The 15,238-nt window shown below is 36.7% G+C and overlaps 1 protein-coding gene across 16 annotated transcripts in view; it reads right to left on the bottom strand.

Annotated features, from left to right (window-relative positions):
- Positions 1–15,238, bottom strand: part of NEK1 (NIMA related kinase 1) — a 41,317-nt gene that overhangs the window by 19,722 nt on the left and 6,357 nt on the right. For 9 of the 16 annotated variants that reach the window (XM_064710677.1, XM_064710671.1, XM_064710680.1 and 6 more), the window contains 12 exons: positions 14,769–14,852; positions 14,294–14,361; positions 14,085–14,171; positions 12,991–13,045; positions 11,376–11,576; positions 10,510–10,570; positions 8,759–8,916; positions 6,445–6,504; positions 6,262–6,309; positions 6,098–6,169; positions 2,955–3,136; positions 2,741–2,872 (listed from right to left, as the gene is read on the bottom strand). In XM_064710677.1, coding sequence (XP_064566747.1) covers positions 2,741–2,872; positions 2,955–3,136; positions 6,098–6,169; positions 6,262–6,309; positions 6,445–6,504; positions 8,759–8,916; positions 10,510–10,570; positions 11,376–11,576; positions 12,991–13,045; positions 14,085–14,171; positions 14,294–14,361; positions 14,769–14,852 — 1,208 coding nt within the window. Of the gene's footprint in view, positions 1–2,740; positions 2,873–2,954; positions 3,137–3,304; positions 4,625–6,097; positions 6,170–6,261; positions 6,310–6,444; positions 6,505–8,758; positions 8,917–10,509; positions 10,571–11,375; positions 11,577–12,990; positions 13,046–14,084; positions 14,172–14,293; positions 14,362–14,768; positions 14,853–15,238 lie in introns of those variants that run through there. The other 7 variants (XM_064710682.1, XM_064710684.1, XM_064710686.1 and 4 more) reach the window with 5 other exon arrangements.

Genomic DNA, 15,238 nt, shown 5'->3' with positions numbered 1-15,238 from the left:
CGCAATTCCTTTTAGAAAATCTTGGGGGACATTTTTTGTTTGTTTTCGAAGGGTCCATGAAGGAATTTTCCTACCCTAGAATTAGTCATAACAAGATGATTGTTTTTTAACAAGTTTCACCCCAGGGCAGGGACCTGCTTGGGAAGACATTTAGTTTACCATAACTGAGCATCCTGCAACTGTCTGAGTACATTTATAATATCACAGAGAAACCAGATTCTGACAAATTCATTAGAAGTAGACCCAGAGAAGTTAAGTACAAAAATAAAACCAAAACACTGAGAAATGGTTTAAGATATTCTACAACTGGTAGAATGATGAGGCCTTTGCAAGGTTCCCTGAACCTCCTTTAACTGAGGACAATTGGGGGTTTGGCAACAGTCAGGAAGAAACTGGAATATGCTGACAGCAATACCCATTAGACTGAGGCACTTAAAAAAAGAATCCTTTTGAAATACAGGAAGCTCTAGTAATTCATAAATAATTAGCACACTAATTAAAATACTCCCATTTTATTATTTTGACCCTTCACCCCTCAATCAAAAAGGAAATGAATTTTTTTCCAGATGCTACAATTCGTTAAAAGGAAGGCAGAGATAAAACCACTTTGACACAATAAAACAAACACTGTTCTAAAAAGGCAAGACAATCCACACAGATGTTACTGGTAAAGAAACAAACACTTGTCAATCCTTGTGTACACATACCTGATTCACCAAAAGATTTTTACTCTACCTTTTAACTACATATGAACTCAATTGGTGGATATGAAATCTGAGTAAAGCCCTGTCATGCAGCTGAAGTCTGCCACACATCATGAACCTTACAGTGTTGGAGGAGAGGTCTTTCCAAAAATACCCAAGACAGTCCTATTTGTCTCAAACTAAATTCACAGGAATGTCCTATCTCACAATTTTATAAAAATGGTTTTTCTTACTCCAAAGATGAGCAACTAATTTTCATAAAACATTTCAACTAGATTTCTTCTGGGCTTCACTTCTACCTGAGACACTGTTGACACTGAATATATTTAGCTTTACAAAAGTTGTAGTACAATGAAAGACTTCAACTTGAAGATTTCTCATCTTCTTCAATATGTGTCCTAAATTGACTACCTTTAACAAAGTTCTTGTTATTTAAATTCTTTCTTTGAGCGGAACATCATGATCACTTGCCTTCAGCAGGAAGAATTAAGTCCAGGATGGAAATACAGCTAGGCTGGCTATGATAATAAAATTGCTTCTCAGTAACATAAAAATTCTTAACGCATTTAAGATGCTAAGAAATAGCACCTCCATTTACAGCTAACAGTAATCCAGTCTATAAAGAGAAAAAAAATCAAATCTCTACCTATTTTGAAACTTCTGGGACAGTGTTTTCATTGAGTGCTTCCAAATTCATGTATTTGAGAAATGCTGAATTGTTTTCTCTTCCCAGTCTGTGTTATTTATTATTTGCAGCACTCTGCTATCGTTTCTCTCCATTTTAAAGCATTTAAAACAGTTAATCCAGGTACAGACAAATATAATCTAATATTTTCAAATGTATGAGTCAAACTGCTTCCTAATCTAGGCAAGAGTTGGGGACTGTGCAAAGCACTGAGAATAAATAGAGGAGGAAATACATTTAACTACTGCTGGCAAAAGATGCCTTCCAGTACTGGGTTGTACCAGGTAGAATTTTAATTATCTCACTACAGTCCAACCTACTATAGGGAATATAAAATATACCTCAGACCTTTCAGAAATGTAATATCAATGTTAAGCACGATGTTATTGCTGCAAATTTTAAAATAGCAAAAAAACCTATAATTGCAAATACATATTATATTAGAACATAAAATTGAATTAATTTAGTTTACAAGAATAAATGGTTTCTTTGGCCACTTCCTTTTTCTCACATTAACTTCTTTTATTTCTTCCTTCATGGAACACATGATTGGCTCTGCAGAAGTTTAAATAATAAAGGAGAAAATCTGTGCCTCTAGGAAAGTCAGTTAGTAATGTTCACAGTACTAAATTTCCAAGAAAATGGTATTTTCCCATTTCCTAGTCACAGCTGCAGACAGAGTTCCTTGGGCAATATTATGAGATCTAAAGGAGAGCAAATAATTTTTTAAGAAGCTATTTGAAAGAGTGAAAACATTAAAAAGAAAATCAGTACTTGCTTACAATCTTTTTATATATAAAAATATCCTATTTACAGTAATTAGACTCAGGTCTTCTAACTCACTATTTGAACACCAAATTAGAGGTTGTACACCATTACAACCCCTGGCATTCACATTGCAATGAAGAAAGCTCCTAGAAGTTTTCCACCAAGAATTCTGGGATCAATCTAGATGCTTTGCAATACTACAGACACTCAGGTGCACAGAAGGCAGGAAGAATAAGATGATGGAAGAAAGAAGCATCTTGTCAGGTAACACAAAAAGTCAAACCATGAACAAAGCAAAGGAGGAGGCTTATGTTGTTATCTGCAACCACATGAAGCCACCAATTTTGTCTGAAATCTACTTTAGGTACAATTGCTTAGTAAACTATTTTTTCCATTATTGGAAAAGCCAAGATCTCCATTGGCTCTAAAAGAATTGTGGTCTGTGAGGGTCTAACACACAAACAGACAGCACAATACCAATGAATAGAAGTGATTCTGAGACATGCTCAACTACTAAATGAAACCAGACACAGAACAAGAATCTAACATGGAGGGACAGATTGACAGATTATCATAGTCCAACCTGTTTGTATTGGCTTGTTTAGACACCTCCTTCAATCTTTTCACTTTTTTCCTAACTGCACCAACATCGGGTAAATGGTGATGACCTGCAGGTCCCTTAGGAACTCCTGGACGTGTTCCAGGTGGAATTCCTCTGTAGATAAATATGTACAGTAACTTTCATTACTTTCATCTAAAGCAGAACACATGTAGCTTCTAATGGAAGGTAGCCATACCTTTCAACAACTCCTCGGTCTTGTAGTTTAGCTCTCAACTTGGCTTCCCTCTCTTCAGCTATTCGGAAGACATTTTCCCTTTGCTGTTGCATCTGGTCAAAAATAGCATGATAGTGTTCGTAGCGTCCTCTGGAAGACACAGGAAAAGGACCAACACCACCTCCACCGACATAATATGGTGCCTGGAAACCAAAAGGGGTAGGGTGGAAATCACAAATCCTGCTTTTAGTAGGCTCTTCCAATTTTTACCTCTTCAGCAAAGTAATAATACTAACATATTCTGCAACAATTATAAATTGGCCCTAGTTTTATCCCTGGCATGCTCCTATTTTAACAAATTACAAGACAGATAATTTTTATTTTTTTTATTAGGAGTCCAGAATAAAACACCACTTTAGCTTCCTTTAAAAATAGTACAGTTATACATGAGTCATCTCTCACACAGTTTGGAAGTCACTGAAAGTGATTGTTGAAGTGTAAACAGAGATAGGTAATATTACATGGCCAAAATCAAACTTTTAGCAAAAAAAAGGGATACATTCCAACTGAAGTAGTAACAAGTGACTTATAGTCAAACACACATTCTTTTTCATGAAGCTGGAAACAGTTGAGCACAGTTTTAAGTTTGCTGAATGGCACTATGTGCAGATTTATCTGAGAACCCCCACTGCCACCCAGCCTGTCACTTTATTTCCATCACTAGACTTGAGATGCTTCTCTACTAAAGCTCAGATCAGGGGAACACCTACCACAAGGCACTGCTCTGTGCAAATTAGACCTGTCATTCTCAAAGCATTAGAATTCCTGCAGAAATTTCAAGTGAAAATAATGAAAAAAATAATGTTTCAAGCAGCAGTGTACAGTAATAGCCAAGGATGGATGCAGAAAATGTGAAACTGGCAAAACAAGGTTAAGGTTGTCAGCACATGCATAAAAATGTTTCCTTTATGCCTGGGGGAAGCAGTCAAACAGCCCATGGTAGTAAATCTGTGGAATTTGTTTCACCTACAGTGTCAATCTACCTTCCAGAGTGGTCTGAAGTATTTAATATAAATTCAGAAGGTGAGTACAGATGTGACAGGTTTAAGACAGCCTGTTTAGAAGTTCTTGAAGACACTGTATCTGACAATGGAATTTATCTCACATTCTGAGTTTCAGTTGTTCAGTACCATCAATGGCTCCCCATAATCCAGATGAGAGTACTACATCAAGGATTTTCTAGGCATTCAAACAAATATGCAGGTAGACTGTTGGTCTGAATAAAAGTAACTATACAAAACTATGATTTCTACAAATAGACGGAAAAGTCTTAACTTTAGACACTATTCAAGGTTTCATGTATCATTATTAGAGTTCAGTTTCCAAAATCTAAAGAAATTCTAGATAATGATCATCATTCTCCAGGCAAATTATATGTTATATGAACAGTCTAGAGAAAAGTTACAGCACTTGCTAGAACCACAAACCAAAGCCAAACACTTGCCACGTTTGTCTCTACTTTTCCTCAGAAACAGGTGCCAGCAATCAGACCAAAAATAAAAGAGGGCAGAATCATGCAGTGCATGACTGTTGTGCCTTTGTAAGAGGCTGTTTGGCTTGTGTTATTGGAAAGCTTGAACAATGCTATTCAACGGCACTGTCAGGGAGTTGCTGGATATAGTCCTTGCATGCTGGAGAAAGGAAAAAGATAATTAAGTCAAGAATATTATAATAGTATATGGAAACCTGAAATGATGACAAACTAGCAGCCTGCAGTATGATTTACACTCAACTACCCAATTTGAAGAAGATATCTCAATGACTTTTCCACCTACCAAGACGTTTTACACCAGTGACACTTGGTGAAAACAAACACAATCACTGGCCTCAGTTTCCCTAGATAATTGAGAATACAGCTAACAAGGCATCTGGAGCTACAACAGAACAGCTCATACACTCACAGTAAAACTGTGAGTTAATCAGAAACACCTGATCAGGAACACACGCAGCTCTGTGTGAGGATGCATGCGTGCCATGTTGTTTGTATGGGAGCTTGTACTGGTGCCTGCCAGCTTGATCTTGAAGGAGAGGAGGACAACATAGGAAGCAAATTACATTTTTTCCTTTTATTTTTCCATTAAATCAGCACTTTGTAGTTTTTAAAGTCTGGTATGCTTAAGTTTGTGTTTATATTTAAGCTTTATTTATAATGATGTGTGGCACACATCCAAAGGTGATATCTATTTTGAAAGGAAATATTTAGTAGGCAGCTACTGAAACCTGGTTGGTGTTTGTGTATTCCTCATTTTTGTACAGAGAATAGTAATAAAACCTCTATCCATTTTGACTTTATTGCTCAAAGCTTGCTTACAAAAACCCTACTGAAGATGTTTACGCCCAGAATTTTCACCACAACAAATCCCTGTGTTTCAATTCACTTTCTATTGTCAGACAGACTTACCATCATACTACTTAAATTCCTATACTGGCTCTGTCTGATACCCAGACCCTGATAATCAACTAAATTGATGACATTACTTTCCAGGACAGTTACGTTTCCACAAAACTATGACATGCCCAAATAGGGAAAAGGAAACAGTCATGGGAATCAGATTAAATTATGTACAAAGTGAATGGCTAAACAGCACACTGCATTAAAAATAATTAGATTTACTCAGAAATTTTTACCCCCCTCCTGAACACCTTATTGATATATAGAAACACTTATGTTGCTAAATTACAAGGAATGTTTAGAAACAAGTATTTAATACTGGGAAAGAGGTCCATTACTATAATATGAAAACCTGTGAAAAAAAAAATTAAGAACAAACTTGAATGTGAAAGAAGCTGCTCATGCATACACTCAGCACAGGAAAAGTAGCAAAAGCAGGTATAGAAATAAGAAAGTGGTGCATGAAAACCATTACTAGCAGAAAGAGAAGAGATTCAGAAATTTAGAAACATTAAAAATGAAAATTGCATGTAATCTCCAAAAGGCCAGGGAGGATCTGTTACAGTCTATCTCAAATTATCCACAAATTTATAATGGACAGCCTCAAGAGTTGACCTCCAAGAGCAAATCCTTCTGAAAAGAGAAGACCATTTCACACAATCAAAGGTGGGGGGGGAGCACACTGCACCACATTTCTGCATCTGCTGCCAACCTTAACACCACTTCCACCTGAACCAAGCACATTCCTCCATCCTTGTTCCCTGGCTCTGTTTATTCGTTCCATCTGAAGGAGAAAACAATACAGGAAAACAAAATTCAAGGAACCACTAAGTAAAAATTGAACTTCACTCTTAACACATTTGAAACATATTTTACCCTTTCTTTTTCCAGTCTTCTCATTTCATCTGCCTTCGGTAAACTGATCTGCAATGTGTAAGGATTAAACACGTTAAGGAACTGGGAAATGAAACTACTGCATGTTCTTACACACCACACCACAAGGTATTTCATGAAAATTTCTATGGGGGAATAAAGAAAAATCTGAAGACTCTTGTCTACCTGCTCTCTCTGGCGCTTTTCTTTTTCAGGCAATTCTAACCTTTTCTTTTTTGAAGGTTCCTGAAAAATAAGCATATAATTTGGTATTTATTACTGAGCCATTACTCTGTCAAGATGGGTTATTGATCCAATTTCTGTCCATGAAGATTAAAAAAAAAAAAAAGAAATCGCTGCTATATAATGTTTGGCAAAAAAAGATGAGGAGGAAAGGTTTGAAAATTGTATTTTGTCATTCTTTCTGTGGACTTGGCTTTTGCTCAGTTTGAAAACAGATGATTTCATGATACTCCAAACATTTTTGCTCCTTTTTTCTACTGGAATAATTTTCATCAATGGGGTTGGAAATGCCTGCATAAAAGGTGAAACTTCGAATCAGACAGCATGATGCCAGAATGAGAGAAAAATTCTATCAGAAAACATATTCTTAATTCACAACTGAGTGTGCACTAAATGGGGTTTAAAATACTTGATATTCAGGAGGTTTGAAGTGAAAAGCACTGCTAAGATATGGGGGTACTTGTTCATCCTGTACTAAAAGTTCTTCAAAACCTGAAGGCAATGATTTTTAAATCTTCTTTGTCTTCATTTTTCTTCTCTGGTAGTATCACTCTTCATTACAATACTTTCTTTATAGAAACTCTTTGAGGGGGCCTAGATATTAAGATTCTCTTTTTTAGATGGTCGTCCTGGGGGTCTTTTGCTTGATACTTCACTTGGTTCCAACTCTTAACAAAGTTTCTTGTTACCTATGACAACACAGTCACCACTGAATACCTGTTAAAGAGGCAGCTATAGTTAACAAAATGTGCTGTTTACTCCAATCTTCTCAAAAAAGCCATCATTACTTTTAAAGCCTTTTTTTCTGACCATACTAGAAGACACAGAGCTGTGAAGCTCTTTCTTTTGACAATATGCAATCCTGTCAAATGGATAATTTAAAATCAAGTATTGCAGATGTTGGAAACCTTTAGAGACTTGTAACAATATAATGTTAATGTAGTATTACTAATTAAAGGAGACAATTGTTACACACTCCTCTGAGAAGCCAGCTAAGAGCTGCAAGCTTAGACTCAGAGAAGAAAATTTATATTGTAATTTGTAGGCACTGTTTCTATCCTGCATCTTAAGGGGGTATCATCACTAGGTACAGCTCACAGAAAGACTGTTCTAAAATAGCATTACTGACTCCTTCCATGGGAGTGGGAAAAGGATATTTCCTCAGTCTCTCCCCTGCCACATTAAGTCTCAGGGTAAGTTGGGTAAGTGCTGGCTGGTGAAACCCATGTCCAAGATCCATAGATGGCTTTGCAACCAAGCCTTAAAACACATAAACCTTGTGATTTCATAAGGGCACACAAGAAGTCTGCACTCTCCCTTTCTTGCTTTTTCAATCTGTGTCTCAAGAGCCAACAAGGCTTGTGTGATCAATGAGCTTCTCTCCAAACCTCTGATAACTGTTGAACTTCACAGATAATTTGTATCTCCAGGACAATTTTCTACCCACCAACAACTTCCACAGATGGATAGAGGTCTTAGTGCTATGTTCCCTGGAGTGCCATGGGAGAAGGGGAAAAAAAACCAAAACAACCAAAATAAACCCCACTACAACAACCATGTTACTTATTCAAAGAAAATCTCAACTAGTTCTCTTGCTGAAGCAGCAGCCTCTTGGTTCTAGTTGTCTGGCATAGCTCAAAACTAGCTGTAGCAAAAACAATTCCTGACTATGAAGCAATTAATGGATTAAAGAGAAAAAATAAAAGTTTGATGTAATCAGGAATACAAAGAAGACAACAGAAAGATTAGAAGTACTCTGTGATAGTATACAGAAAACTTTCTCATTAGATCATGAAATTACATCTGGGAAACTTCTCTTTCAATGACACAGTTTCTCTGCCTAATAACACTTTGTAAAATGGCTAGAAAAAGTTTGCCTATTTTTAAAAAAAATTGAAATTATTTTGGAACAAAGAAAAAAAGATGCAAAGGTTCCAGTGTCAATGATCTTGGTATACCTGACAGGCTTCCAATACTCCTTTGAGTGGTTAACACCAACAAAGCAAACGAAAACACACAAATGTAATTCAGCCTTGGAATTAAAACCCAAGCCTAAATAGGAGTTTGAAAAAATTACATTACAACCAACTAAACAAACAATCAATAATGAAGCAAGCCAAGCATTTAAACTACTAGTTCTACTTTCTCTGCAGGTGCATGAGGCATGTCCACATACCAAGACATTTTGAAAAGGAAGGCACAGTATTTGAATAAGGTATGAACAAAACAGGCCAATTTAACTAACTTAGCTTCTTACCTGTCTAATTTTAGTCAATGGCTTCTTCTCATTAGGCTTTTTAGGTGCACCACAAGACTTCCTGATAGTTAAAGGCACTCCATATTTTGCAGCAGGTTTGGTAATTTTCTGAGCTGGTGCAACTGAAGTCAGTGTTGGTTCTTGAACTGGTCTTTGAGCTGAAAAGAAGAAAAACCCTACAATGAAAATCCCCTGGTTTTGAGCTACCCAGGCTGGCCAGTGTATGGTATTTCTCTTTCCCAAAGTCTTAGAAAGCAAAACTAGAGAAAAACGGGTGAACCATGTGTCAGGGACCAAAGTTGTGTCTGAGGCCCTGCCATATTTGGTCTGCACTTGTGCACATCCACAAGACAATGAGGAAAACTTTACTGTGTAACTGGGGGAAACTTGACCCTTGAATGAGAAACAATGCATTGGTCCATCAGTGGGAACTTAATCTGTGAGAGAGGAGCAATGCACAATGGAGCTGTTGCTAGCATGGAGGTGGGATCACGAGCCACTCTGGTGTAGCTGGAAAAATTCCACTCCTGAGGAGAAGCCTGGAGCTGTGGGTCTGGGATGGAGGGGTGACAAGGACTGGATGCACACTGTGGATCCAGGGGATGCCCTGAAGGTGCACTGCCTGCCTGGCCCCCTGCATGAGCACCATGCTCTCTCCATGTCCTTTGCCTGCCCAGTGGCTTTGCAGGAACCAGGGGTTGGTATGTATTATTTGCTACTGCTAGCAATAAAGCAAACTTGCTCTGCACTCACAGCTGGGTCTCAGGTTTGGTGTGCATGGGCATCCTCCTGAACCTGTAACAAATTACTAACACTTTGTTCACATAAACTGATGTATTAGCTTGTCTAAGTTTAATGTTTGATAAGAAATAGAAGAAAACAATTCCTGTGCTTTTACTTCTTAATCCTTCAAGCTGTATAACAGACACTTCACTCAGCTGCCTTGCTTAACTGCAGAGTGCTCATGTACACAGGGAAGAGGGCTGCGAATGGAATGGAGAGACAGGCTCTTCCCCACTAACAATGCTGAACTGAAACCTGGAATGCTAATGTCACTCATAGAAGATGAGTTCTAAAAGAGCTTCAATGGCCTTCAGGGATATTGCTTTCCCCATAGAGTTCCTGAACATATACCAATATTGTGGATTTGATTCTGGGTTAGCAGGGCTCTCTTACCACAGAATAGGAGGTCAGCAACACTATCAAAAGATACCAAAGCCCTTGCCAGGGCATCAGATAATTACACAGAAATAAAATACCTGGGAAGGAAATCTAGGGGAAAAAAAAGGCAAACTAATGCAGTAAAATGAAGTAACACCATCTTTGACAGAATTAATCTTTGTTAACACTAGCAGAAATTTTACTGAATTAGACTGAAGCCAGGGCTTTATCTTGGAATCTCTAATGAAGCATCCCACATTTTTTTGGAAGAAATCATACTTCTCATTAGCCATTTTTCATTACTAAGGGATAAAAATAAGTCATACAATCATAGCATATGAATTAGTTCCATTATTTGCAGTCTACACTGTCTCCTTAAATTACAGACCCATAGCTTGTATTTGCATCATTTGTATCCAACATATGTCCAGCTCCCTGGGGGAGGGAAGAAAATTCCTTCTTCTCTCTTTTTTTCCTGAAAATCCTACAGTCAGGTATGAGAGCACACAAAAAAACCCTCATAAAAGAATAAAACTACATACACTATCTGGACAGAGCTGAAAGGAAAAGTAGTGTAGACATCAACTTACCTGGTGAAGCATGTGGTCCAAACTTGTGGAAAATTTTGTGACTGAATTCTTCTGCAATAAGCTAAATGAGTGGAAGAATTAGTCAACAGTACTTGTGACCAAAGCTAGGAATAACTCATTTTCAGACAAGTGTGCCATTAGCAGTAAGCATCTAACTAAGAGCATTCACTGTAAATTACACAAAAATAAATACTCAACTTTATGCACTGAATCTGGTATTACTAGACTCTAGTATTACCAATATGGAGCTGGAGTATTTTCAAACATTTTTGGCATAATTACTCAAGAAATTTTAAAAAGCAATTTAGTCTGACTTATGGGTGGCACGTGTTATCTCATTTATGAACTAGCTAAGAATCTAGGAAAAAAGTTAATGTGAACATCAATACAATTTTTATGCATAATTAATTTCAGATTTCTGAGTAGTTGCCAAAGTTCACCTCAATTTCTCCACAACAGGCCCTCAGGCCATTCCAAATTACAAACAAAAAACGGATTGAAGGGATTCTATACAGCAACAATGCTGAAATAATTGACAGCAGCATTTTATTAAAAGATACATATCTAAACAAATCATCTCAGTAGTGATTCCTCATGCAATAGAAAAACACACAAAACAAAGCACTTCAGAAAATGTCACTTTGGATTTACTTATGGAAACTACAAAACACTTAATAATTTGAGACTTTTCTTTACAGTCCATTGTAAAACTAGTTTTTCCTCAACTGATCCTGTCTATAAGAAAACTATTCTAGGGAAAACTACTACTCTAGTTTTCCATGTAATATACTAACACTAAGATAAAGAAAAAGGAAAGTCCTATGATGTTTTTATTAGCAAAGTTAGAATTAAAACTGACTCCATACCTCTGGTGTGAGAAATTTTTCAACCCGTTTGGCTAAAAAGTTTTTCTCCAATATGGAGTTTACTGATGGTCTATTCCTGGGATTCCTTTTAAATAGCTGGGACAGCAGATTACGTAGGTCGTAGGAGTAATGCATAGAAACAGGAGGAAAAGGCCCAGAGATTATCTTCAGGACCAAGTTCTTCATGTTACCAGCTTCAAACTGTATCACACAAGGAACAGAACAGTTACTCTTATCACCTGTCCTCATGCAAGGCTGCACATACAGATGATGAGGAAACCAAGCTAACAGTGTGCGCCTTCCTTTGCCTCAACACACACATTTTCAAGGCAACACACACATTTTCAAGGCAACACACACATTTTCAAGGTCAACACCAGCAGTTCAAAATAATCTGTTGCCAAGTATCCAAATTAAAATTCCAATTAAAAATACATCACAATACAGGTACTTCATACTATGGAGACGTAATGTTGCTAACAAGTAATTACTTGCCTCCAGATCTAGACTGACAATGATATATAACTAAGGAAAAACATAATTATCTGCTTGATCTCCTCTTCCAAAGGCTTTGAACCACAACATGCCTTCTGCCTTTTTTAGCAAGCCCCCATTACAAATTAGAGAATGTGAGGTATTCACACTCATTCAGGGTGAAATCCAAGGGAATGCTCAGACTTCAGTTTAAGCTCAGTTAACAGAGAACACCTGTTCAATTCCTTTGTACAATAAAAAGAAAACAGTATGTACCACCCAGCTTACAGAAAACAAATTGTTGACATCAATTCCCTGAAATTAAACACTGTCAGCAGTACTGCCACATAAAAGATCAAGCAAGAAGAAATTACAAAAGCTTGAAATGAAATTAAATTCTTATCCCTGGAAAATAGTTCTTTCCATTTTCATGTTGTTACAATCTTTTTCTTTTAACAAAAACAGCTACCAAAAAGCTCCAAACAAAACAAAATCCACAAAAAAATCTGTGAAAGGATAGAAAAAACCCCAAACATTTTCTTCCCTTCCTAACTGAAAAATGCATGATGAAGACATACTCTTCAAACTATAACACACATAGCTAGAAGAAAAAAAAAACTGGAAAAAGGCAACTCTTCCACATTGGGAGTTTTTTATAAGCACTATTTCTGTTCTAAACAGAAATACATTAATCCATCTGCAAAAAGGCAGAATACAAATTCAGATTTTCAATGAAGCTTTCAATGAATTCAAGCTTTTTTGGAATAAAACCTAACCCAACCAACCAAAAATCCCAAACAACAACAACAACAAGATCAAGAAAATCCCCAAACCAACCAACCAAAAAATCCTACAAATGCCCCCACTATTCCTAGTATCCTTTATTATAACACCTAACATTTTTTTCAGCTAATACAATCCATTAAAAACAAAAGTGCCAACAGAGCTGAGAGACTGGCATGCAGTAAAAACATCAATGAAAAGTGTTGCTTGGCACAGAAAGTGGAGATGAAAATGCTGAAGGTAACTTTCAAACAGCTACCATGAAAGCATTTCATCAACTAAAATATATCTGCATGACATCAGAAATAAATTCTGTTTGAAATCACTATTGTATTATAGACACAAAGCTTCTACTCACCGCATGTTTAAGTGTACACATTTCATAGAGAACACAACCAAGGGCCCAGATATCACTAAATCAAAGAGAACACATTATTTTAACACTTAGTTCTAGGTTAACATTTCCAGTTAACTTGTATCTCTGAAGTCTATCTCTGAAGAGGAAAAGGGTGGATTTTTGATTATGCACAAGCTCCCCTCTATGGACTTCTTTGACCCTGCAAAACCCCAATGAAACAAAAATCCTCAAACTAATTCATCAACCAAAATAAGGCCATCCTGAAAATCAGATTATGCTATTTTGGCTTCTGATATAGAACCATCTCAGCCATAGAAATCAGACAAAATACGGACAAAGGCTTTTTTTGTTTAAATATATACATTTGCCTGAGGTCTTGTAATTAAACAAACAAAATCCAAAAAACCCTCATCACCTAATTCAGCAAACACAATTCTCAAAGTCAATTTATTCTGTTTAGCAGCAACTAAACTTACCCTCATTCATTACAGGATTTGGTTACAACACCATGGGATAATAAACCCCATGTATAAGAAATTAAAGGGAAGTAATTGTAGCAATTTTTATCTCTTAAGAAATTAATGGAAATGATGATAAGGCACTCACAGCAACGAATGCAACAGCTTGGTATGGTGGAAGGGTAACTTACTAACATTTAATTATTACATTAATTACACTGGGAACACTGTTACCAGGCTCAGGCCGCTGCCAGGGCAGCAAAGGTGTAAGTGAGGCATCTGGAGCAAGCTGAGCTCCCCCTGTATGCACATCACATGGGCAGATAATCAAATTGCTGTGTTTCATCCTTAACAGAGTTTCACTTTGGTAGCGCATAAACAAAGGCAGTACAACCACTGTGCAGACAGGCCAAAGTAGAGCCCCAATTAAGAACACAACTAGATTAGAGCTTGGAGCATTAAGCTAAGTCATCTCTCCATGACATTGCTTTCTACTTCAGGGAAGCTCAGTACCTACTTGGGTAAGAGACAAACTAATAGATGCTCACCATCATTTGACTAGAACAGCTTTAAATTCATAAAAGAGCTTATTTTTTTTCTTTTTACTAAAGATGTTTAATAAAATCCTTACTATACCTTTTATTGTTGTAAGGCTTGTTCTGACATATTTCAGGTGACAAATAGTACGGTGTTCCTATGCAAGTGCGTGCCAGCTCTGCAGTACTGAGACAAAAATAAGGATAGATGTTAACTGGTTAACTCACATGAAGCACACAGGTTGTGTTTTCCTTGATCAAAGCAATTTAAATTAAGTCAGAGGAAAAACAGTATCAAAAAGGAGTTACCTGTTCAGAACTCTGGCAATTCCGAAATCTCCCAGCTGTATTGTTCCATCTTTGGTTAAAAATATATTCTTGACATAGAAATGTTAAGAAGTCTGTTAATTAAAATATTCATACAATTGCACACTTTTTGTTCTCTACATGTTTTGAGAAGAAGAAAGTTTTTTACCATTTAATCCCCCTGAAGTCATTGCTACTTACTGCTATGGAACACCAGACTTATATAACTCCTACTTCATTAATATGAGAAAACACTACTTCACACTGTCAAACATAATCTTTGCTGTCCCCACACATAAATACATGAGTAACACCTGTAGCTTCACCTCACAGCCTCATCTGTTTGTACAAATACATAAATCTCCTGCAGACTGAAGAAATGTTTCCAGTATTAGAAATATTTCCATAAACAAAGTAGGAAGATTTGAATGCAATCACTTTGTAAGACAATTCAGTTGAAAAACAGCCACCTACATACCTGTGACTTTATGTCCCGATGCAAGATTTTTCTATCATGTATGTGTTTTAGTGCTAAACAGATTTGTACAAACCAATCCAGAATCTATTAATAAAAGAAAATGCAACATCAACTTCATCATTTATCTAAAAACTTCCCTTTTACGAGATATTATCAAATCAGACTTATAATTATAACTGGATTTTACCCTCCTCCCCCTCTTACCCGCTTCATTTATACCAAAGAATAATTAAAAACTTAATAGTACTGTCTCTATAATGCAAACCTTTTAATGAAGAATGCTTATTACCCAAATTTGATATTAAGCTTGAGACTACTATTTTCATTACCTATTATAAACCTAGCAGAGGGATGCAACATGGATCTGATTGGCTAAAATGCCTAAGATGTGGAACTTGCAAATTAAAATATTGCACTTTTGCTGTAGCCAATATAAGTCTTCTGGCACTCAGTTAATCGACCAAGAGTCC

Source organism: Zonotrichia leucophrys, chromosome 4, assembly GCF_028769735.1.
Source record: "Zonotrichia leucophrys gambelii isolate GWCS_2022_RI chromosome 4, RI_Zleu_2.0, whole genome shotgun sequence".
Classification (NCBI taxonomy): domain Eukaryota; kingdom Metazoa; phylum Chordata; class Aves; order Passeriformes; family Passerellidae; genus Zonotrichia; species Zonotrichia leucophrys.
The sequence above is the reverse complement of the archived record's forward strand: the minus strand, read 5'-3'. Positions and strand labels throughout refer to the sequence as shown.